Source organism: Mus caroli, unplaced genomic scaffold (genome assembly GCF_978045245.1).
Source record: "Mus caroli unplaced genomic scaffold, Mus_caroli_1 scaffold_9, whole genome shotgun sequence".
Classification (NCBI taxonomy): Eukaryota; Metazoa; Chordata; class Mammalia; order Rodentia; family Muridae; genus Mus; species Mus caroli.
This window is the reverse complement of record NW_028227264.1, coordinates 58,612,376-58,635,603: the sequence shown is the minus strand read 5'-3', so window position 1 is coordinate 58,635,603 and position 23,228 is coordinate 58,612,376. Positions and strand designations below refer to the sequence as shown.

The following is a 23,228-nucleotide window of genomic DNA, read 5'->3' as shown; positions in this document are numbered from 1 at the left end:
TCCCCACTCTCCGCATGTCCCTAGGGATCTGACCCAGAGAAACCACAGAGATGGCAGGGGCTAAATCCTCAAGGAGGGCAAGTATATACAAAATCACTAGACCTTTCTCTGGTATCCCTGCGGCCCATCCTGGCCAGCACAGTCCAGCTCCCAGGACCACTCCCTCCCTTGAGGCCCTGTGAGGCCCTGTGAGGGGGCTCATAGAACACAACTGGCATCAGCCTTGACTCTAGCAGATGCTTGTGGTTAGAGCCAGTCACGGCACTGAGAGGTCTCCAGAGATACGTGGGAGCTCACACAACTTTGCTCCGCTCCTCCAGCTCTTTGCCAACGAGAGTGTACCCGACCACGTGGGCTATGCCAAGGTGAAGATTACGCTCATCAATGAAAATGACAACCGGCCCATCTTCAGCCAGCCCCTCTACAATGTCAGCCTGTATGAGAACATCACGGTGGGGACCTCCGTGCTGACAGTCCTGGTAAGTCCCCAGGTCCACAGGGGCCATAAGCTCTTGGACATCCTCGGGGACATTGAGCATCTGGGTATCAGGTGCCGTAAGTGCCCGGAACCTGTTGGTTGGTAATGATAGTATTCAGACTCTTCTTGAAACCGAGAAAACGGACCAGCCTGTGGAACAATAAGAGGGAGAAGGATACTTCAGTTTTCTTTATTTTCCCTGAAAGGCATGCATCCATGATGGTCCAGGAGACCTAGAAACCCCATGTGATCAATGGACTGGGTGTTAGCCATCTCTGAAGGGAATGGCCCTCCCTGTCTCTGAGGACAGCAGGCTCCTTGAAGCTGCCCAGGAAGCCGTTGATACCTTTGACCTTTGACAAGCCCCCATCCTCACCTGAGGTTACTGTGTGTATGTCAGTCAAGGCTCTTGACTGCAAGAGGCAGAAACTCTTGTATAGTTCAAACAATAAATTTTTGGCTCATGTAACTTGATATTACAAGTGAGTTCAGGCATGGCTGTATCCAGGCGTTCTATAAAGACTACTCTGTCATTAGCAGCCAGTTTAGCTTTTTTGCAGTGACTGAGATGGTCATAATACCTCCAGATTTTCTTAGCAGCTTATCAATGCTAGTGGAGGAATATATATATATATATATATATATATATATATATATATTTTTTTTTTTTTTTTTGGTAGCCCCAACCAATGCCCTAGAACTGATCTCAGCATGTTCGTCCTGCCACCAACTGTCACGATTCTGACATGCCAGCAATCGGTCACACTTTCCATACTAGACCTAGGCCTAGTGGTTGATTCTGTTCAGATTATATGGGCTGACAATACAAAAGGAGTATCCATTATAAATTTGAATAGGCCACTGAGCAGATCAATATGGTAGATGCTGCTATATAAGCCCAGGGTCCGACCCATCACGGGCAGTCAATAAATGTTAGGTTACCACATCCCTCTCTCTCCCTGTGCATGAGAGGCCCACAGAGGCTTTGCTGCCATGTCTTGCTCCAAGCTGCTGTTGCCTGCCATAGCAGGCCCCCACCCTGAAGTGTGTTTACTCTGTAGACAGATGGTCTGGAGCAACATTGTACCCCCAGGCCTTTCCATCTGACAGTTATTAATATTTCAAACAGATGTTTAACTAGTCGGGCCGTCAGATGGAAACCATGAGCCTGCTGTGGCTTTTCTCTGAAGCCACTGCCTCCCAGCCCACGGCTCCCCCAGTCTCTACCGCAGTGCCTGAGCAATATATCACCCATCGCCCTGGGCTCCCGGACCCTCCTCTAGCCTCCCAGGCCCACCCAACAAGATGTACGAAAGGCTCCAGCCTCCTGGGCTCAAAGGGAGCGTGTGTCTCCCACACACCATGGAATATCAATGGAAGGGTGTCAAACAGTCTGTGATAAAATCAGGCAGGGGACAGTGGCCATGTCCCTAGGTCGAGGATCATGTGACAAGGAATTCACGTGTATGATCCAGGCCGGGTGGTATCAGGACACTCGTTCCTGGAGTCCTTGCTGGGAGCAGAATTCTGTTTGTATTGGACATTCTTGTAGATGAGCAGTTCTCAGCCTGCCTAATGCTGCCACCTTTTAATACAGTTTCTAGCATTTGGTGCCCCCTCCCCGAAATTACTCCGTTGCTACTTTCTAACTACTTTTGCTAATGTTATGAATCCTAGTGTAAACATCTGGTATGAAGGATCTCTGATCTGTGACCTCTGTGAAGGGGTCATTTGACCTCCAAGGGGGTCTCGACTCACAGGTTGAGAACCAGTGCTGTAGCTGGCGGATCAGTTTGGAACATTGTAGGGCTGAGGTTGAGGCATGAGCCGAAGAGTCTGTCAGACTCTGGGGAACATGAGTTAAGCCCTTCAAGCTAACTGTTCCCAGAGCATCAGCAGGCCTGAGCTTGCTACTGACCGACCTAACCTCATCTCTAGTTCTGTTCCCTCCCCTCCCTTCCTTTCTTGGGGCTGCTGATGGTCTCTGCACATGGCTGTCCAAAATGGCCAGCTGCTGCCTTCACGTTTCCCCATCCCAGACCCACCGCCCCAACGCCAGGACTGTGGAACCATGAAGCTGTGGGGCTCTTAGACATGGTGCTAAGCCATGGACCTCAGTCTCAGACCTTTGCTGAAGGTGGCTCTGTCCCTGTCCCTCTAAGCTTGTGTTCATGTCCTCCTTAAATTTATCTGCAAAATGGACATGACCGACACCCAAAGCTGTGGAGACAGAGGTTACAAATGCAGCCATGGGTGTCTCCCACAACTGTCAACTCTCTGCCACCCCAAGGTGCTGCCCAGCTCTGGGCAGGCTCCCTGACCACAGCCCCACCTCCATCCTTACATTCTAGCCCCACCCATAGCCTTCTGGTCTTCTGGTCATCTTGGCCATGCCCCCTCTAGATCTAAGTCCCCACTTCCCTTTGTCCAGCTCAGAAGGGGCCACCATTACAGCTGCCTGCTCATAGACCGTAAAATTCCTTCTCCCTGACCTTTTCCACGGTGTTATTAAAATGTTTCATGGGCAGTTGTGTCAGGAAAAAATTACAAAGAAAAAGGAAGATGTTTTAATTTGCACCACAGGCTGAGCGGAGACTGCAGCCAGGGGCTTGCCCAGCCCCCCACCCTGCCACCTGTGCAGGGGAAGCCATGGCGTGACAGTAGCCAGGGGAAGCTAGCTGTCACCATCAGTCTGGGGATCCTAGATGGACCAATGGAGCCCGGCCTCTTATTTCTCTGCTGGCTGGGATTTTAGAGCCCAGGGCTCTCCAAGGACCCTGAGGTCAGAGTATGACCTTGAGCCCAGTTCTGGATGCTTGCTTCGGTCATCCCTCGGGAATGTTCCTCCCCCCCCCCGTGCTAAACCCCCCCCCCCCAGCACATCACCTGTGAAACAATGAAGGTATGTTGCATGTGCTTGGCTGGAGCTGCCGCCAGACCTAGTGCCTGGAGCATTGTTCTGGGGACAGGGGGGTAATAGGGATGCCTGGGACAGCCTCTGAGGACCAAGTCCTGTGTCCTTTGGTCTCTTACTGCCTCAGTAGCAGTCCTCCTGCCCTGGCCACATAACTGCAGCCTCACTGTAACCAACACATAATATGGCCATTGATTCCTACCTGCTAAGTCCGTCATTGTCCTTTTCCAGATGAGGAAACTAAGGTGGGGGTGGATGGGGAAGTGGCTTGCTCAGAGCCCCAGACCTACTAAGTGGCCTCAGATCTTGAACAAAGACCCACAGAGGGACTGTGCTGGACCTCTGATCCCTTTCAGCCACATTCAGAGCTGAGGACAGAGAGGAGCCAAGGAGGATGCTGCAGATCCCTGAGAACAGGCTGGCTCACCCCAGGCAGACCCTCATCAGGTACCATCAGGAGAATTTCTACCTGTGGAGCCAGAGCGGAGACAGTTGGGAAGGCATGGGACTGTGTCCAGGGAAACAGGAATCTCAGAGTGGCTGAAACCGTCTGTATAAGGAAATCTCCTGGGATGGCAGGAGACTCCTGGGATGGGGGATGGCAGGGTCTCAGAAGGGCCTGGTAGGGTTTGTGGGAGAGAAGAGGTTTAGGGTGAATGTAGCCACTCATTCATTCTACAGATCTCTGTTGACCGCTGGCTACATGCTAGGCACGTGGCCCTGTGGTCAGTGTATGGGGTGTCGGGTGCTCAGAGAGTTCACCCTGCCCTGGAAGAACCTGCACTGGGAAACGGGTGTTTGTGTTCAGTATTACTCTCTGTGATGGAGACCAGATCAGCATTAGAAATGGATGCCGGGCACCTGACCTTCATTAGGGTCAAGAAATTCTTCTCTGAGAAAGCAACACTAAAGTAGACATTAGCAGATAACCGAGGAGAGGGGAGGACATCCCGGAGAGGGAGAATGGCATGTGCAAAGGGCCTGTGGTGAGGGGAGTGGTATGCAGGGGGCTGGAGTCCTGTTTCTTCGAGGCCAGAGCCCTCAAATGTCTCTCTTCTTAAAAAATTGACATTTACTCCAGGATGCCCACTGGACTGATGTTCAGGTAGTGTGGTCACATAGCTTTCATGCCCTTGCAGGTTCCCTGTGGGAGGCGTTTGACTGACTGGGAGAGTCACTGTAACCCTGTGCAGAGCAGAATACCACCTCCCAGCTATGGGAAGACAGGCCTCAAGGAGGCAAAGGCAGGCTCCTGTCCCACTCCTTCTTCCAGTACACCCGATGAGTTTACTATGATCTTTGTTCCTAAGTCACCCAGGAGGACCTAGACTCCTACTTTCTGGTCACAGGCCACTTTCTCTGGGACTCGGCTGCCTTTCCTACACTGTGAGAAAGAGGTGCCACCTTGGCCACCAGGGTGGTGCCAGGGTGTGAATGGTACAAAGTGGACACATAGCGTCTTCTATTCTGGTTGGGCTATCTGCTACCCTGAGAGCCTTAGGTCTACCATGGCAGACTTGGTAGTGAAAAGCCATGAGACCTCAACTTCTTCCTCTGAGTCCTGGGGATGTTCCCTGCTGAGGAGGGTGGTTGTAAAGGGGAGTGGAGAGGTTCAGCTGACTCTCAGCTCACACTTAGGAGCAGAGTCTTCCCACAGCACCTAGTGAGCTAGGTGCTTCCCTTGATGTCCTGGTCCTGCCCCAGCAATGCAGTCACTGAGCCTCTGGTCCCCAGTGACATACAAGGAAGGTTTTCTGTTCCATTTCACTCAGCCCCAGAGGCAGGGGTAGCACCCTGGCTGGCTAGTCTCACTCCCGGCTCTAAGGTACGCCTCCCACCCTACCAAAGCCCATCCTTCCCACTGGCTCTGGGGCCTCTCATCTGCCCTGCTCCTCTCTCTCCAGCCTCTGGCCTGGAAGCTTGGAAAAGAAGCCCATGGTTGGTGGCCTAGACTTCCTGAGGCCAGAACTAACCACATTCTCCCCGATCAAGCTGGCCTTTCCACGCTGTCTGTCAACACAGAGTGCCTATGCTCTTTGTCTCCTCTGCCTCCTCTTCACAAATTCTCAAGGAAAGTGATATCACTGCCCCAGGCTGGCTTTGCTGGAGGCCAACTTCAATCCTGTATAGTCAGGCTCTGAGGGCTGACTTCCAATACAACAGGGTCTCTCCTATCAGCTGCAAGGCCTGGCTCCCAGCTCTGTGACTGCAAGTACCCATGCCTGCCCCTGCCCACTGGGACTCCCTGCCCCAGCCTACCCCTTCTGTTGAGCCCAAGCAATTGAACTTAGAGCCCAGATACGGCATCTAGGGAGGCTATCCCTTGCCTCTACATCAGGTGGTGCTCCCTAAAACTTACCCTAGGTCCTCCCCATCCCTCTGTTCCCAGGAGGAGGACACATTGCCCCATAGCTTCAGTGGGGGGGGCCTTCTAGAACTACAACAGCTACTGCAGGAGGATGCTGGCTTAGAACAAGGCTCTGAAACCAGAGACCTAGGTTCCTATCCGAGCTTTGCTGATGGCTGAGCCTGACCCCATGCAGGTGCTTAGCTGTGTCCTGGTCCCCCAGACTCCATATGTACTGTGGGGGTGATGGCTGAGAACTCATAGTTAAGAGACAGGACAGGGCTGGAGAGATGGCTCAGTGCTTAAGAGCACTGGCTGCTCTTCCAGAGGACCTGAGTTCAATTCCCAGCACCCGCATGGTGGCTCACAACCATCTGTAACTCCAGTTCAAGGGGATCCAACATCCTTTGGTGGCCTTCATGGGAACTCAGTGCATAGGCATACATGCAGGAAAACACCGCTACACATAAAAATAAGTAATTTTAAACAAGAGACAGAACAGCTCGTGCCTGGGGTGCCTTGGGTGGGTGACAGCTATGATTGTCCAAGCAGCTTGAAAGCACTGGCTGTCACGCTTTGGGTCTCTGGACCTGCCCCTCCTTCCACTCTGGCTCCCCAGGCTCCAGGCTCCCTATGCACACTGAGCCTTGCCAATGTAGGCACAGGAGCCCAACACCCGACCTCAAGGTGCCAAACACAGATGAGGCTAGCAGAGCCAGGGGGACAGGACAAGATTCTGGGAAGAGGCAGAGAGAGGGTGCTATAGGGTGTGGGGCTTGTGCAGTTGCTCGGGAACACAGACTTCTAAGGCCCCTGTACTGCCTTAACCTAGAATTCTCCCTGCTGTTGGAACCCTGCTTATCAAGGAGTTTGCCTTGTGTACGGGAGTTGTCTGATTCCCTCCCCTCTTATAAAACTCAGAAGGAGGCTGGAGAGATGGCTCAGTGGTTAAGAGCACTGACTGCACTTCCAGAGGTCCTGAGTTCAATTTCCAGCAAACACATGGTGGCTCACAACCATCTATAATGAGATCTGGTGCCCTCTTCTGGCCTGCAGGTGTACATGCAGGCAGAGCGCTGTATACATAATGAATAAATCTAAGGAAGGAAGGAAGGAAGGAAGGAAGGAAGGAAGGAAGGAAGGAAGGAAGGAAGGAAGGAAGGAAGGAAGGAAGGAAGGAAAAAGGAAAGAAAAGAAACTCAGAAGCTCTTCACAGCTCTTGCCCAGCCCACCATCAGCTAACACTCACTTCCTGCCTGCTCTGCACATGGGCTAGTGCCTCTGTTCACACACAGCTTGTCTCTGTTCTGATTGGGTGATAGAAGTCACCACCATATCACCCAAACACAGCCGCCACCATATCGTTATACTTGTGGATTCTGTAGTCAGAGATATAGAAATTCTCCAGGGCTGGCAGGGCCTGGAGGGTTCACCTCCATAGGACCCTCCTGGAGAAACAGGAGCCTAGACCAGGGGTTCTCTACCTGTAGGTCACAACCCCTTTGGGGGTTGAATGACCTTGTCAGAGAGGTCTCCTAAGACTGTCCGCATATCAGATATTTACTTTATGATTTATGATTCATGACAGTAGCAAAATCACAATTATGAAGTAGCAATGAAAATAATTTCATGGTTGGGGGTCACCCTAATATAGGGCACTGTGTCAAAGGGTTTCAATGTCAATATGAGGCATTAGGAAGGTAGAGAACCCCTGCCCTCGACACTTGCTGGCAGCTGAGTTTAAGCATTCTGGACCTGGGTTGGCATTCAGTGCCTCAGCAAACCAGGTCCTGACACCTGCTGTCCTGCATCCCAGACCCTCCATCCTCCCTCACATCCTCAGCCTTTCCTGTCCTAGTATCTTCTGTGCCTTCCCTCAGTTTATTGATCCTCTTGACTGTAAGAGCCAGCCCACTGTGCCCACCTCCAACAGAAAGCCCTCCAGCACACACCCATCTCTCCTCCGTGCTCCCTCCCCCTCCCCAGCTCCCTGACTGGCTTCTTCTCAGGGAACTTCAACATAGCTTTGAATCCTGTGTAAGTGGATGGGGGATCAAAGGGAACTTGCTGGGGGCATGTGGCAGGAGAACGAGTGGACAAAGGCCTCCTGGGGAAACTGAGGCACAGCGATGGTAAACAGTGTTACCCTAGGTTACTCAGTCAGTCCACAGAATTTCTTTTTCAAGTGTGAGTGCTTTTCTGTGCTGGATACCCCATTAGTCAGGTACTGAGATTATGTGTGTGACCCTAGGCCATTCTTGTCCCCTGTCTAGACTTGGCTTCCAGTTCAGCCCCCAAAAGAGAGTCACCCAGACATCTTCTGAGGATTCCTCTCAGGAAAGGGAGGGCTTCAAAGAGACAGGGTGAAGGGGGACAGAGGTGGAGGAGGGCAGGGTAAGAAGGTGAGCTATTAGCTACAGGAGAGCAAGGTCAGAATTGAGGGTGACCTTTCTGCTGCCTGGATGGGGAGCGGGGTCACCTTTTGCTCTGCATAATCCACTCCCCCAGCTCACCTGGGATCTGGGCTTTACCTGTCAATCATACCCACCTTGGTGCTGCCCTCCCTCAACTGACCAGATACCTTCATGGAGAAAGGGGCCTATAGAACCTACAGACAGGGCAGCAATCACACCTCCCTTCTCCTGGCAGGCTCCTGGGGCAGGCTGCTGTCTCCCTGGGTTCTGGACTCATGCTCTGTGCCGTGAGAGACCAGGGTTTCTACCTTAACAGTATGAGGGGGGTCTCCTCAGGGTCACAGTCTGGGGCTTACAATGAGCAAGTGTCCACCAGCCATCCCAGGCTTTCAAGAACAGCTCGGCTCCCTGCTTCTGATGGCTTTCGTTTGACTCGATTCTACCATGGCATACACCTGCCAGCAGAAATCACAGCATGAATTATTAGTCAGGGAGTCTGCTTGTTCAGCCCAATGGGTAGGCCCCATCTGGATAGTTTACCAAATCCCACAAAAGACAGGGGTCATCCTTGGGAAGACAGCACTTCTATGGTAACTTCGAATCCCCCACCACCACCCCCTCCTCAGCCGCCCTTCCCATGGGCCGATCTGATTCCCCATTCCCCACCCCACCCCCTCCCGCCAACCTTTACCACTGGCATCTTAATTGACCTCCTTGTTCTGGAAGCCCTAGAGACCTGAGACTCCAGCTGTGCTTAAACAGAACAAAATCTCTTCCAATTTCCCCACCGTTTAAAAGAAAATTGAATTCTTTATCTGCAGCCTGGGGAGGGGGAGGAAGGGGGAGAGGAGGAGGGAAGGAGAAAAAAAAAAAACAAAACAGGAAATAGCAGGTCACTGGCCCAGCTCCCAAGCTGGCCTAGAAGCTTTCGTGGACACTCTGGTCCCTCCATTTGAAGGGTACCTAAGGCTGTCCCCAAAGGGGACCCCTTTGGTGGGCTCTTGGTTCATGTCCTGTTGGAGTTTGTGCGTTGGAATATGTGTGGTGGGGGGAGGGGCCAGGCTGCTGAAGGTGATTGACAGGTTCCTCTAGCTGTCAGGCTTCAGTGCTTCCTGCCACTGTTTATCTCCTTCATCTAAATATCAATCCTAAAACCAAAATAGGATGGAGTTCCATGGTAGGACCCAGAGTTCTGAGTGGGGTGGGGCTGGGCTTGCAGGTGAGGAGGAAGTGAAGAAGGAGGCCACTGAGACTTCCAGTTTCTGGGCTGAGTTAGGGTATAAAGCCAGGGTCCCCCACCTCTACCCCTGAAGTGCACCAGCCTGGCTGATGATGGTTCTCAGTGAATCAGCTTTTCAGTGCATCTATTTTTACCAAACTGACCTATTGCTGCCGGGCTCTGCAGAGCTGCATGTGCAGCTTCTGTCACAGGTGTCCCCAGAACCCACCAGCCTCAGGAGCTGCTGCTGGCCACCAATCTCTGCCCCAGTGATTATTCATTTTATGTATATGAGTACACTGTAGCTGTCTTCAGACACACCAGAAGAGGGCATCAGATCCCATTACAGATGGTTGTGAGTCACCATGTGGTTGCTGGGAATTGAACTCAGGACCTCTGGAAGAGCAGTCAGTGTTCTTAACTGCTGAGCCATCTCTCCAGCTCCTCTGCCCTGAAGTAAAAGACAAAGGATACTCAGTAGCATCCCGGGTGATGGATCCCAGGAGTTGAGTGACTCTTGGGTACTTCATGTTTTCTATAACTATGGTTCAAACGACACGGGTCCAGGGAAGCTGGTATAGCTCACCAGGGCAGCTGAGCCATGGCTCTGATTCCACCTGTGTTGACTCCAAGCCCTGCACCCCACTTCCTAATCAGTGTTGTTGTAGTTGCTTGAGTTCTGTAAAAGTAGGACCACCCACGGGTGACCTTGAGCGGGTCCCTCACCAGGGACCTTGGTGTCCTTTTCTGGAAAACAGAAGGATTTGACAGAGTGCTCTCTAAACTTCCCACACTGGCATGGGATCACCTGCCCCCAGACGGTCCCCTCCTGCACCTAGACTTTCAACCCGGAAGTCACCCTTCCGTAGGCTGGTCGATGATGGTTCTTGCTCAGGCCAATTGTACTAAGAACACCGGAGCAAAGAAAATGGATCCTGTGGGCAAAGGAACAGAGGATGGCTGTAAAATCGGCCAGGAGTGGAGCAAGTTCATAAACAATCACAAACCAAAGGCCTGTGTGAAGGGGTCCTGGGCTGGAGCTGGGAAGGTTCCCAGTCTTGGGGGAGAAGACTGGAGTCGGGGCAAGGAGAGCAACTGGGGCCTCAGATGAATCTGTCTATACAGCAGCAGGAAGGACTGCTTGGGGTGAACTAAGAGGTGCGCGGGGGTGTGTTTGGGAGAAGTGGAGCTGGGGTGAGGCTCAGAGTTGACCCAGCTGTGTAACTGTGGGAGGCGTGGGAGCCATACTTCCTGCAAGCTCACCTCCCCAGTGGCTCAAAGTCCTTCCGGTGCTGACTCACCTAGTGATTGTCAGACTTTGGTATGTGTTGTCTTGTTTTAGAGGCAGGATCTCACTGTATAGCCCTGGCTGGCCCAGAACTCACTATGTAGACCAGGCTGGCTTGGATTTATAATCTGTCTGCCTCTGCTTCCCATTGGCTGGATTGAAAAGCACATGCCCCACAGGGTCATTTAATTTCCTGATCCTGGGACATGTCTACATGTTCTGATGCCCCGGTATTTTTCTATTCTATGCTACTGCACATAATTTTTAAAAAATGTACTTGTGACCCATTAGAATCTAGGAGCCACCTTTTTTTTTTTTTTTGCTTCCCTGGGCCCCATTGGATGAGGAAGAATTGGGGGAGGGGTAGACAGGAGTGTCCAATCTACAGCCTGTGCGTTGCAAAAGCATGCATGTGCTTCTGTTACATGAGATTAGATTTCAACAAGACGTTTTCATCTATGAAATTTGTGCCTGTGAAACACATAATCAAATTACAGAGGGAAAAATTACACACACACACACACACACAACCTCTAAAGGGGCCACAAGATGGCTGTCACCTTGTATAACAGATCCAAAGTAGATCTCTGTTTACCCTCCTCACTGGCTTCCCAGCAGAACTCAGAATCAGAGCTTTGGCCTGCCAGCTGTCTTCCCACCAGCCGAGAGCCCAGACTGGACAGAAGTCTCCAGTGAGCTCCCACTGTGTGTGCTAAGTCCTTACAACCTAGAATTGGAAGATTCTAGTCTTGGACTGGCTGAATGATGAGGAACATTTTGCTCCGTAAGCCTCAATCCCCCTCTCTCAGCATCTGCAAAATGAGGATGCTGTTGAGTCCTCTGTCTTCTAGGCTGGGTTTAGAAGACTGGATGTCTCTAGTCTTTTAGGTGGTTCTGACAGCTAGCTGGGAAGGGGGTGGGGCAGGGGAAGAGAATGGAAAGCCAAAAGGTCATGAGTCTGGGGCAGGACTGTTTCTTGGCCCCTAACAGGTACGAGATGCTAATCCCCCAGCAACCCTGGGTTAAAAACCTAGAAGAGTAAAGGGCCCGGAGCTACAGATCTCTGCTGAGCTCAGATCTGGGGTGATACATTCTCCCAGCCATGAACTCTGACCTTAATTTCTCATGTCATGTGGGACTGTAAAATCCATTAGGGCTCGGCAGGTGGAGTGATGGAGATGTCAGTCAGGCAATTGGGTGGGCATTTAATCTATCAGATATGAGGTTCGCCATTCAGTGAGCCAACAAGAGAATGTAGAATCAATATGTTCATTAGCGACAACATGTGTTGACCCAATCAGCACCCACCAATGACAGCAGGCACGGGGCATGTCACCCATGCATCAAATCACCTTGGAGAGAGGACACGGCCCTGATGATCAGTCTCCTTCCCCCCAACATCCCGGTACCCCTCTGTAGCTTCCCACTTGTCTAAAAAGCTGCCTGTCACCTGGATGGCCCACAGAGGTGGGGGCAGGGGGTGGATGATTCAGTGAGGGGACCCGGTGAGCTAGCTGTAGCCCTGGGTAGGCGGCTCCTCCAGGGGGTTGATTGGACTGTCTTTTCTCTTCCATCCCATCTCCTGGGCCCATGCTGGCCCTCTTAACTAAGCCTCAGACATGTGTCTGTCCCCATACCTCTCCTTTCCATGTAATCCCAGCTTGATAATGGCCAGAGAGAGGTCCAAGTCTTTCTGATTGCAGATGTCTGTCTCACGCTGCCCAGCCGTCCCCCTCCCATGTCCCCAGGAAAGTGGCTTTTCTGTGTCCAGTTTGCTTTGCTTGGTGATCAGATATGATTGAGAAAAAAAAAAAAGTCACTCAATCGTATTTTCTTCAAACCTAAGGGCATGAGAGGACAGAGTCTGTGAAAGGCCTAAAAGAGGGCTTTCCTCCTCCTCCTCCTCCTCTTCTCTTCTTCTTCCTCTTCCTCCTCCTCCTTCTTCCTCATCTTCCTGCTTTTCCTCTTCTACTTTCTCTTCCTCCTCCTCTTCTTCCCCCTCTTCCTCCTCTTCCTTTTCTTCCTCCTCCTCTTCCTCATCTTTTAAAAAATATTTATTTATTTTATGTATAGGAGTACACTGTAGCTGTACAGATAGTTGTGAGCCATCATGTGGTTGCTGGGAATTGAATTTAGGACCTCTGCTTGCTCAGTTCAACCCCACTTGCTCTGGTCGGCCCCTCTCCCTCAGTCCCTGCGCACTCTAGCCCAAAGATTAATTAATTTATTTATTATATGTAAATACACAGTAGCTGTCTTCAGACACACCAGAAGACGGCATCAGATCCCATTACGGATGGTTGTGAGCCACCATGTGGTTGCTGGGATTTGAACTCAGGACCTTCAGAAGAGCAGTCAGTGCTCTTAACCACTGAGCCATCTCTCCAGCCCTTCTCCTCGTCTTTTTTTTTCTTTCTTTCTTTTGGTTTTTTCGAGACAGGGTTTCTCTTTATAGCTCTGGCTGTCCTGGAACTCACTTTGTAGACCAGGCTGGCCTCGAACTCAGAAATCCGCCTGCCTCTGCCTCCCAAGTGCTGGGATTAAAGGCGTGCGCCACCACGCCCGGCTTCTCCTCATCTTTTTTCTCTTCTTTTTCCTCCTTCTTTGCCATGTGTATGTGAAAGCCAGACAAGTCAGGGCTCAGCTCTGTCTTACTGGTTGTTGAGCCACCTGTAGCTGTGGGTCCTGAGAAAACAGCAGGCATGTTGCTGAATCCCCATCCAGCCTAAGGTCAACCTCCCTCAGAAGCCATGGAAAACAATGGTGGTGGGCAGGCAGACAGCTTGCTGGGAGTGGCACCCACTAGAGCCTTGGGCAGATGACACAACCCAGCTGGGAGATTTGAGTATGGATGCCAAGTCCCACCCCAGTTCAGGCCAGGAGATGAGAGCATTGATCCATAGAAAGTGAGAGTAGCTTCTGAAAAGGTGACTTGCCCCTGTCTCTTGGATAAAGTGGTAGCTGGGGCCCAGAGATGAGCTCAGAGTCATTATTAGTAGCTCTTTGGCTTCTGATGTCATCAAGCACTTGGGAGATGCCTCATGGGCTGGGAAGGGCCCAGTGTCCTCTGGGGAGGGTCCGTGAGTGCTCTTCTTGGATGCTATACTCCTGACCCAGATACTCAGCATGCGTGCTGGTTCCAGACCCTGTGGTAGTGATGTCACCAGTGATACGATACACAGGAGGGTGTCCTGGAGCTGCTCCTTAGCAAGACTGCTACCCCCCTGCCTAGTCTAGGGGCATGGAGGTGCATTGATAGGTCCTGAGTCACAATGGGAACTGGGTCTTGTCTCAGGGACTTCGTATTTGGTGTTGGGGTCCTAGGGTCACTGGCTCCACCTGGGTGGCTCTGGAGCCCAACTCTGTTGTGGAATTGTTGCAACGCCACTTGTGGCCTTCAGTAGGCAGCTCTCAGGAAGTAGCTAGAGCCAGGCAATTGTAACCTCTGCCTCTGTCTGCATAGTTCCTTCTTGCCCCTTCCAAGACTACCTTGCCAAGACGATTGTCATGGGATTTAAAGCCCAGCCGATCATCCACTATGACCTCATCCTTAGCTTATTTACATCCTCCAAAGCCAATTGGTTTTCCAAGGCCACATACCTGTGGGGTGAGGATATGGACATGTCTGAAGGGGTGATCGCTTGACAAATTCCATCACCCTCAAATGTGACTTACAGATAACAAAAGAGACAATCGTACTGGGAACATGGGGTCAGGTCATGTGATCTAGAAGCTTTTCATATCTTCTTCCCAGGTCCTAGCCCCCCCCTCCCCTCCTTGTCCATCTCACCCCAGCCCCATCTTGCGCCATCTGTCCCAAGACTCCCAAGACCGTGATCTCTTTGGCTAGGCTCCCTCCACCCACCTGGAATGCTCCCAGGGACCACTTCTTCACTCCTGCGGGGCCTCCTCTCACCATTCTTTGCCATGCCATCTGCAGACTCCTAACCTCCAGCCACAGTGGGTCCGTTCTCTTGCCTGTGTTGGGACTGTACCGCCATTGGTAGTAGATGCATGGTGAAGAGACCAGGCTGCCTCTGCCACTCCCCAGTGTCCTTGCTTGTCCTGTGTGGTTGGTGACCGTGCAGGTTCATGCTGAACCTTGACTGGGAAGGCTGACTTGCAAGCCCAGCAAGGCCAGAACCATAGACATCCCAGACAGGGTTAGAAAAATCCCCTTCCTGATACAGGAACTTGGGCACAAGACAGGAAGTGGCTTCTCTGAATCTCTGGCCAGTTAGAGACAGGATCTCTAGCAGACTTGAGTTCAAATTCTGGCTGATACTGTGGCCCACTAACTTTAATAAGTCACTTCATCTCCCTGGGCCTTAGTGCCTCACCTAGAAGACAGACGTGGTAATGAGGAGAAAATGACAAACAGACTCACTTGAGCGTGCCTAACACATAAACAAGCAGCCGTCTATTGCCTTAAAGCTGTAATCACCAAGACTGTCTTAAAAAGGAGGTAGGCTTGGGAAATGTCACTTGCTTTGCAGATGTGAGGGCCTAAGTTGGAATCCCTTGAACCCACACAGAAAAGGTGGGAAATGCTCCCAAAAAACAAGACTCAAGGTTGCCCTCCATCCTCATGCATGCACACATGAACACATACATGCACACACATGCACACATGTGTACCCAACACAAAAAGAGATGAGGCAGCAGAGTCTCTTTGTTACTGCCCAGGCTACTACCTCTTATAATGTACTTGGTAAACCTATTACCTTTCTTAAACACACACACACACACACACACAGAGAGAGAGAAAATGAAATTTCTTATACAAGCCCAGTGCTGTGTGACTTCAATGCCTTGCTTAACCTCTCTGAGCCTTGCTTGCTTCACCCATAAAGTGGGGACCATGTTGGGGGTAGAGTCAAAATGTCGGCACATCCACGCATCTCATAACAGTGTTGGACCACTAAGGAACTGAGCAGGAGGGGAAGGCCGTTCTGGCAGCCATCAGCAGACACAATTCTGTCTGTTGGCTTCCAGCTGATGGCCACCAGAAGAGGTTTTCACCTCAGGCCCCTTACCTCACTGCTTCTCATAAAGGTTGATGTCAAGTTGTTAAAGACAGTGTCTTCCATGGCACCGGGCCCACATACTTAGCTATCCCTCTGCCTCAGAGACCCCTCCCCCCACACCACTGAACTAGAGTCCCTGGGGACTGCCCAGGCAGTTGGCATGCTTTGCCCCCGTGCCCCTGACAGCCTTTGACACAACATAATCGCTTCCCCAAGACAACTCCTTAAAAGTTCAGAGCTAGATTTGCTCCCCATCAATTTTTATTTCCAGATTTTAAAATAAAGGGAAATAAGACAATAACTCTGGCACCCAGGAGCAGTGCCGCATCTGCGATAGATGTGTCAGACCAACGCCTCCCCAACCCCTGCCAGCCACCCTTCCTGCCTGTGAGACTGACATCGTGGTACTCCAGCAGGGTGGGCGTCATGTCTCCCTTCTCCCTCACCTTGGCTTCTGCTGTGCAGCCCAGGAGTCAGGAAGGCCAGGCTGAAGATGCTTATGCACAGAGAAGTGCAGAGAGTGCTGAAGGCAGGAGAGGGAGGAGAGGGATGAAGCTGGGCAGAGTGAGTACCTGGCTCTCTCGAAGCCCTGGGTTCAGTCCCCAGCATCACATGCAACAGATGTGGCTGTGCACAGCTGTAATCCCAACACTCAAGAGGTAGAGGCATGAGCATCAGAAGTTCAAGGTCACTCTTGGCTACTTAGCAAGTCTGAAGCCAGCCTGGGATACATAACATTATGCTTTAAAACAAAACAAAAACAAAAACAACGACTGATGCCAGCTCCATCAGAAAGTTGTCCCTGTGTGCCAAACACAGCAGAAAATACTCTTCCATGAATTGCCTTCATCAACCCGCCACAGTGAGATGGCAACTGCTATTGTTCCCATTTCATAGATAGGGAAACTGAGGCTCAGGGTAGATTATTGTCCCCATTTCACAGATAAGGAAACTGAGGCTCAGGGTGGATGTGACAGTATGATGAGAACTGGGATAGGAGGGCTAAGGATTCTCCCTCTCGCCTCCCTTTTCCCATCTTCCTATGTCTCCATTCTTCTCCTTCTCCCCGTTCCTTCTGTGGCCTCACCCCTCTCTTGTCAATCTTTCCTTCTCAGAAACCCACCTGCTCAGGGTCCGAGACTCTATGTTTGTCTCTGCTAAGTAGGGCCTTCCTAGTCAGCACCTATAAACACTTCTCAACTGAGTCTGGCAAGGCCTCAAGGGCCAGGTGCTCCCTGGATTCTAGAAGGCTTTAGAGAGCTACAAAGGCTCAGGACACTACCAACAAGTCAGACCATGACCTTCCCACCACATGCTGTCTGTCGACTGCTTTGAGGTCAGCCCACCCCAGCCTGGGCCACACTAGCATCTCTCAGCTCTGTCCCAGGAACCTATGTTCTCCCAGAGAGTCAGAGCAAACCCAACAGAGGGAAACACTTTGCAATCGGTGAGGAGGCTGGAAAAGAACCCTCCTAAGAAAGGATGTTGCTGGTCTCAGGTTAATGACCCAGGACCAAGCCCCACCTGGGAGGAATCTGAGGACTGAGTGACAGGTAGAGGTCACAAGGCTGGGTGGAGGGTCGTCTGCTGGCGGGGAGTAAGCCAGAAGTGGGCAGATGGCTCAGGTGTCTGGGCAGCACACAGACCCCAGCTCAGGTCACACTCAGGTCCGTAGTTGGGCACTTTGAGCAGAATACAGATTGGGTCACCCTCAAGTGGTATCTTCACCATGCTTAGCCACAAGTCCTTGTTAGACGAGATGACCTTTGTGCCAGCCTTGTCTTGAACTCCAGGGACAAGCGTTTTCCTTACCCTGGAACATCAGAGAGACCAATGGGGACAGCAAATGTGTTAGAACACAAATTCCACTGCACCATTGACAGCCACTCTGGGAAGACGCCATGAGAGAGGTGCCGAAGCCTTGTTGTGTTCAGAGCCATGATCAAAATGTCGGCTGTGGGCATGGATCATGGGGCAATAGCTGTCCATCCCAGGTCCCCACTGGGCACAGGGAGAGAAGTCCCCTGCCCCTTTCCTTTGCCTTCAGCTCCCAGCATCCTGGAACGCCCTTCCCTGTCTTTCAGTTTGGTTCATGCACTCCTCTCAGGTGGGGGATTCTGAGCTTCCAGCTCCAGACCTCCTACAGGCCCAGACAGCCCAGACGAGGCTTCCTTAAGTATGCATGTCTCCTTCCCACAGCCCATCTGTCATCGCCCCTGTAACCTGTGGTCATCCCCTAGCTCCACCACTCTCTGGACCACCCACTGTTTGATTACTCAGGGTCTCAACACTTTCTTCAGAGCCTCCATCAGTAGCTCTTCTTCCGTAGATATGACCAGAGGCCATATCGCTCAGAGCAGCAGCACCTTGCCACACTGAGTTCTGCCCACCACTCACGGCTACTGTGGTCCCACCCTCAACCCCACTCCATCTGAGCTGAAGAAGAAATTTCCCAATGTGCTATGCATTGCCACAGAAGCATAGAGAGCTGAGCTGTCTGCTGGCTATACCCTTTCACCCACATCCTTTGGGGAGGGGAACACACAGAAAGTTCCATGCTCTCGGTCCCGCCACCGGAGCCTCCTCCCATCCACAGCAGCCTCTCTAGTCCTACATCCTACATGTGGGTGATGGGGAAAGTTTCTCAGCAGAGCCCAACATTCTCACTTGGTTTGAGGAGCTGCTCCAAGGGCCTGCGTGATGATGAATGTGTCAAGTATTACCGTGCAGCACCAGGGCTCGCTGGAGCTGTTTAAAAATGCATTCTGGCATGTAAATTTCTGCTCCATCAATCCTGATGACATGTCAAACATTGCAATTGTTTCCTGAACAAATTGTGCCCGGTGCCCTTCTCTGCGGATCTGTGCATGGGAGCAGAACCACACTCGACACCTGCTAGGTTACTGGGACCCAGCGCTGCCTGCAAGGTAGCCTGGCAGCTGGGCCTGCTGTGCTTAAGAGCCGAAGCCCCAGTACGCATGAGTAGGAGGTCTGGACGTGCACGTGTGACTAGAGTGCAGGTGTTGGATGAGGACTGACTGCACATGGGACCACAGGCATGCTGGGAGAGATGTCCAGGTGGCTGGGAGAGGCAGGTAGAGGCCTGCAGGGGCTAATGGGAGCACTTGAGACGAGGGAGGAGTGTGTGTGTGTGTGTGATCTACATGGCTCAGGGTTAGTAACCTGGGTGCTCTCTGCCTGCCTGAGCCAGAGAGAAAATAAAGAGATGCTGGAAGTATATACAAGGGAAAGCCAGGATACCAGGAAGAGGGTCTATTTGAGACCCAGAGAGAAAGGGTCTATGTATAAAGACTTCGGAAGATGCAGAACAGGAGGAGGTACGGTAATGGAAAGCTTGTAGGCTATAGAAAGGGGTTGAGGTGTTCTGAGGTTCCCATCCCAACAGGAAAAGAGTCATATAGCAGAGTGAAGCACCCAGGAAGGGCAGGGCTGTATTTGGAAGGAGGCTCAGAGGATGGCCATCTAGAGCTGATGTAAGCAAGTGGGAACCAGTGGGGCTTAAGGCTCAACAATTGCAGACGAGCATTGACCAGGCCAAGTCAAGGGCCTACAGGGAGGTGTGGAGACAGCTGTGGTGTGTGTGTGTGTGTGTGTGTGTGTGTGTGTGTGTGTGTGTGTGTGTAGGATGCTGGCAGGGCAGGTATCCTGGGATAGGACACTTGCGTCTAGTGGAAGTGAGTTAGAAAGGCTCTTTGAGAGTATTAGCTGGGTCACAGGGCACTTTCAGGGAGCACGTGTGAGGACCTGCTCCCTGTTGGCAAGGGGAGTCCCTGGGAACACATCTACAGTGCTAGGCTTGCTGTGAGCCCTGGACCCACTGGTACAGGGAGGCCTGTATACTGAGGGTTGGGTAGGTCAGAGGGTATCTGTTTTCACCAGGATGGATGCCCCAACCCTGAGCAGAGATGTCAGGTTGGACCACACCATACCCCTCCCTTCCTTCAGGTTGGGTCTAAGGTACCCACACAGACCAAGCTCAAGCATACACTGAGCTGGGGATCTTTGGAAGTTAGTGGAAGGCACTCTTCCAGGTTCCAGCCCTGCTAGCTGAGAGGTGACATCTTGGAAGAGCCAAGCCCATGCTATAGGAACTGCCCCTCTCAGTCAAGGCTGGAAGGACACCCAAGCAGGGGCAGAGCCACTGAGACAAGAGGAGAGCCTTGCCTATAGGGGACACCTGGCTCCAAGGGGACACCTGACTCCTCTAGACCGGGACCACCCATCTCTATAGGATCAGGAAGGTGCATGGTTAACATCTCAGGCTACAGCTGCCTTTTCCATATCCCAGCACTGTAGCTGTGTGACCTTGGGCAAGCTAATTGACCTCACAGAGCTCCCCCCCCCACCAGCTCCCTCCTTCATCTGTAGAATGGGGTGTCCCATGGAGCTATTGGGAAGGTAGAATGAAAGCATAGGAAATTCTTGTAAAAATCTGTGGCCTGTAGTGAAATGCTCAAAGCAAAAAAAAAAAAAAAAAAAAAAAAAAAAAGGGAGGGGGGCGGCCCACTGTCAATGCACTGAGCAGAGACTGGAGTTTCGGACCAGTCTGGGGACCACATCCCCCCTCCCTCTCCAGACTCCTCACTCACCTTGTCTTAACCTTTGGAATTTTCTCCCCACGTGTATTTATTTTTTCCCCTTTCCATCCACAGCAGAAAATTACACTTGTGCTGGCATTGTCTATCACAAAAATAAGTGCCATGGCTGCAATCATGAAGCTCAGAGGCGGAATGTGCTCGCCCAGGAAAGCAGTGCAGGGCGAGGTTGAGGAGATGCCTCAGAAACTGGGCGCCCTGGCACCTCAGCCTGGCATGGCTATCCCTGTAGCAAAGGCATGTGGGACAGGAGCTGATCACTGGAGCGGTGCTGACCACAGGGGCAGTGCTGGCATGGGTAGAAACCCACCATAAGGACAGGAGCTGACCACAGGAGTGGTGCTGACCGCAGGATTGGTGCTGACCACTGGCCATGGGGACAGGAGCTGACCACTGGAGTGGTGCTGACCACTAACCACGGGGACAGGAGCTGGCCAAAGGGGCGGGTGCTAAACACAGGGCAAGTGCCAATCATCACAGAGACAAGATGCTGATCATGAGGACAGAAGCCGACCAAGGGGACATGAGTTGGCCATGGAGACAGGTGATCCTGACCCACCTTCATTCCTTCTAGACTGGGGAAGGCCTGGTGAGGGAGACAGAGATGTCCTAAGTCCCCAGGCCTGGGTGTCCTACTGCATACAACCGGTAGCTCTCCTGCCAACACCAGGCACCTTAATGCAGAGCCTCCTGTCATTCAGAGAGGCCTCTCAGCCTCACTCCCCTGCCTACAGCCTGTTCTTTGCTGTATCTCCTCGTGGCTCTGGCCACTGTCTGAGTTCCACTATCTAGCTAGTTCTTTCTCAGCTATCTGTCTCTCTATTCTGATGATAAGTCACCTTTCAAAGAGGACCTGACACTTTGGTTCCTCGTACAGTATCCAGCACACTGGAAGGGCTATAGAGAATTTACTGAGCAGCAAGGGGAGGGGGACGGGTGTGTCATAAACCTCCAGGTAGGCTAGTTATCCTCCATCTGCCCAACATTTTCACTGTGTCCTGCCCACAGAACCTCACAAAGAGTCATTCAATCTCCACGCGGTCACTAGGTTGATCTTTAGAAGTTGTCTTAGGGTTTCCGTTGCTGTGAACAGACACCATGACCAAAGCAACTCTTATAAGGACAACATTTAATTGTGGCTGGCTTACAGGCTCAGAGGTTCAGTCCATTAGAATCGAGGCAGGGAGCATGGCAGCATCCAGGCCAGCATGGTACAGGAGGAACTGAGAGAGAGTTCTACATCTTGTTCCCAAGGCAAACAGGAGAAGACTGACTCTTCCTCCACTGGGCAGATTCAGAGCCCAGCCCCACAGTGACACACTCCCTCCAACAAGGCCACGCCTCCTAACAGTACCACTCCCTATGGGCCAAGCATATTCAGACCACCACAGAAGAAACCAGAGTCTGAGGTGCGTCATGAACCCCAGGTTACCCCTGATTAATCTGCAGGGTTCCTCACTGGCCACAGGAGCATCTGTCTGCTCATGGCTACAGGTAGCAACAAGTGGGATCTGAGCTTCTCCTTTACCGGGAGGGAAGTGGGGGCTCATGAGTGATTTTCAGGACCCCAGATTATGCCACGCATTCCCTGAGAGATGTGACCAAGGACTCCTGGCCAAGACCAGGGACTGTTTCGAGAGCTCTGTAAGGGAAGAGTGGGTCCTGATGGGTAATGCACTATGTGAAGAGTTTGGGGTGTGTCAGGGAAGATGGGGCTACAGGAATGAAGGTCAGCTGGGATGTGGCTAGCCTTGACATCAGGATATTGGCCTGGATTCGTTTATCAAGTAACAAGGAGCCATTGGAGTTTTTTTAAGCAGAGAAGAACAGTAATAATTTTTTAAAAATATATTTATTTGTATATTTGTGTGTGTGTGTGTGTGTGTGTGTGTGTGTGTGTGTGTGTGTGTGTGCAGGTACCTACAGAGGTTAGAAGGTACCTACAGAGGTTAGAAGATAGTATCATGTTCCCTGGAACTGGGGTCATAGGTTACCCGTGAGCTTCCTGACGTGGTGTGGGAAACCAAGCTCTGGTCCTCTGGAAGAGCCTGTGCTCAAAGGCTTTGCTGATGGAGTGAACCCTTACATTTTGCCAAAGGGCTGGCGTCTTGGACTTCTACTCTGTCAATACAGCAGCAGGTAGTGAGTCACCATGCTGTATACCCAGCAGCAAGCTTCATGAAGCACTTGTTAGTGCCCTTAAGTCCGGAGCCACCTCTCTAGTCCCTGTAGAGGCCATCAGATTCGTTAGTAAAGTGTACTAGTATACAGATGTCCTGTGTCTAGCACCCAGCAGAGACAAGGTGGGGTGGTGGCCTCTACACAAGTACCAGAAGGGGGCGCTAGAGGATAGTTGAAGCATTCACCTGGAACTCAGGGTTGCCTGGGTAGCCAGGTACAGTCTGAGACACCTGTGTGGCCAACTGTGCCCTCTCCCCACCATCCTGCAGCCTGATGCGGAGGCCCCAGGAGTGTCCTGTAGGACACCCATATACTCATTTCTAGACTGTGGCAGGGAAAAGGGAGGAGGGGTGTCTGGAGGGGAATTCTATTCTCTACCTGCAGGCCTTTGAGCACATCCTTATGTGAGCCTGGCCTATCTGTCACTTGATATGGCAGTGGACATCGGGTAGCTACTGTGAGTAAGTCTGAGGAAGGAGGTGGCTTATTGGATGCTCGGGCAGACAGAGCTGCACAGGGTGGAGCCAGAGCAGTGGCTGCCAGACTGCACAGAGTACCACATGGGCGACTAGATATCCAGCCCTGAGGGTAACACACCGGGGTCCTGTGTCCCTCACGGCACAAGATGGATGTAAGTGGGATGTGAAGGCAGGTAACTCGGCATCTTGGAGCTTCTGTTTGTTCCTTGGTAAAGGTTGCTCTTCCATAGCAGAGACCAAAATGCCTGACAGAACAAGAAGGGAG

General features: G+C 51.8%; 1 protein-coding gene across 1 annotated transcript in view; it reads left to right on the top strand.

Annotated features, from left to right (window-relative positions):
• The window catches only part of Cdh23 (cadherin related 23), a 383,664-nt gene that overhangs the window by 220,380 nt on the left and 140,056 nt on the right, over positions 1 to 23,228 (top strand). The window contains exon 13 of the mRNA XM_029482781.2: positions 321 to 479. Coding sequence (XP_029338641.1) covers positions 321 to 479 — 159 coding nt within the window. The remainder of the gene's footprint in view (positions 1 to 320; positions 480 to 23,228) is intronic.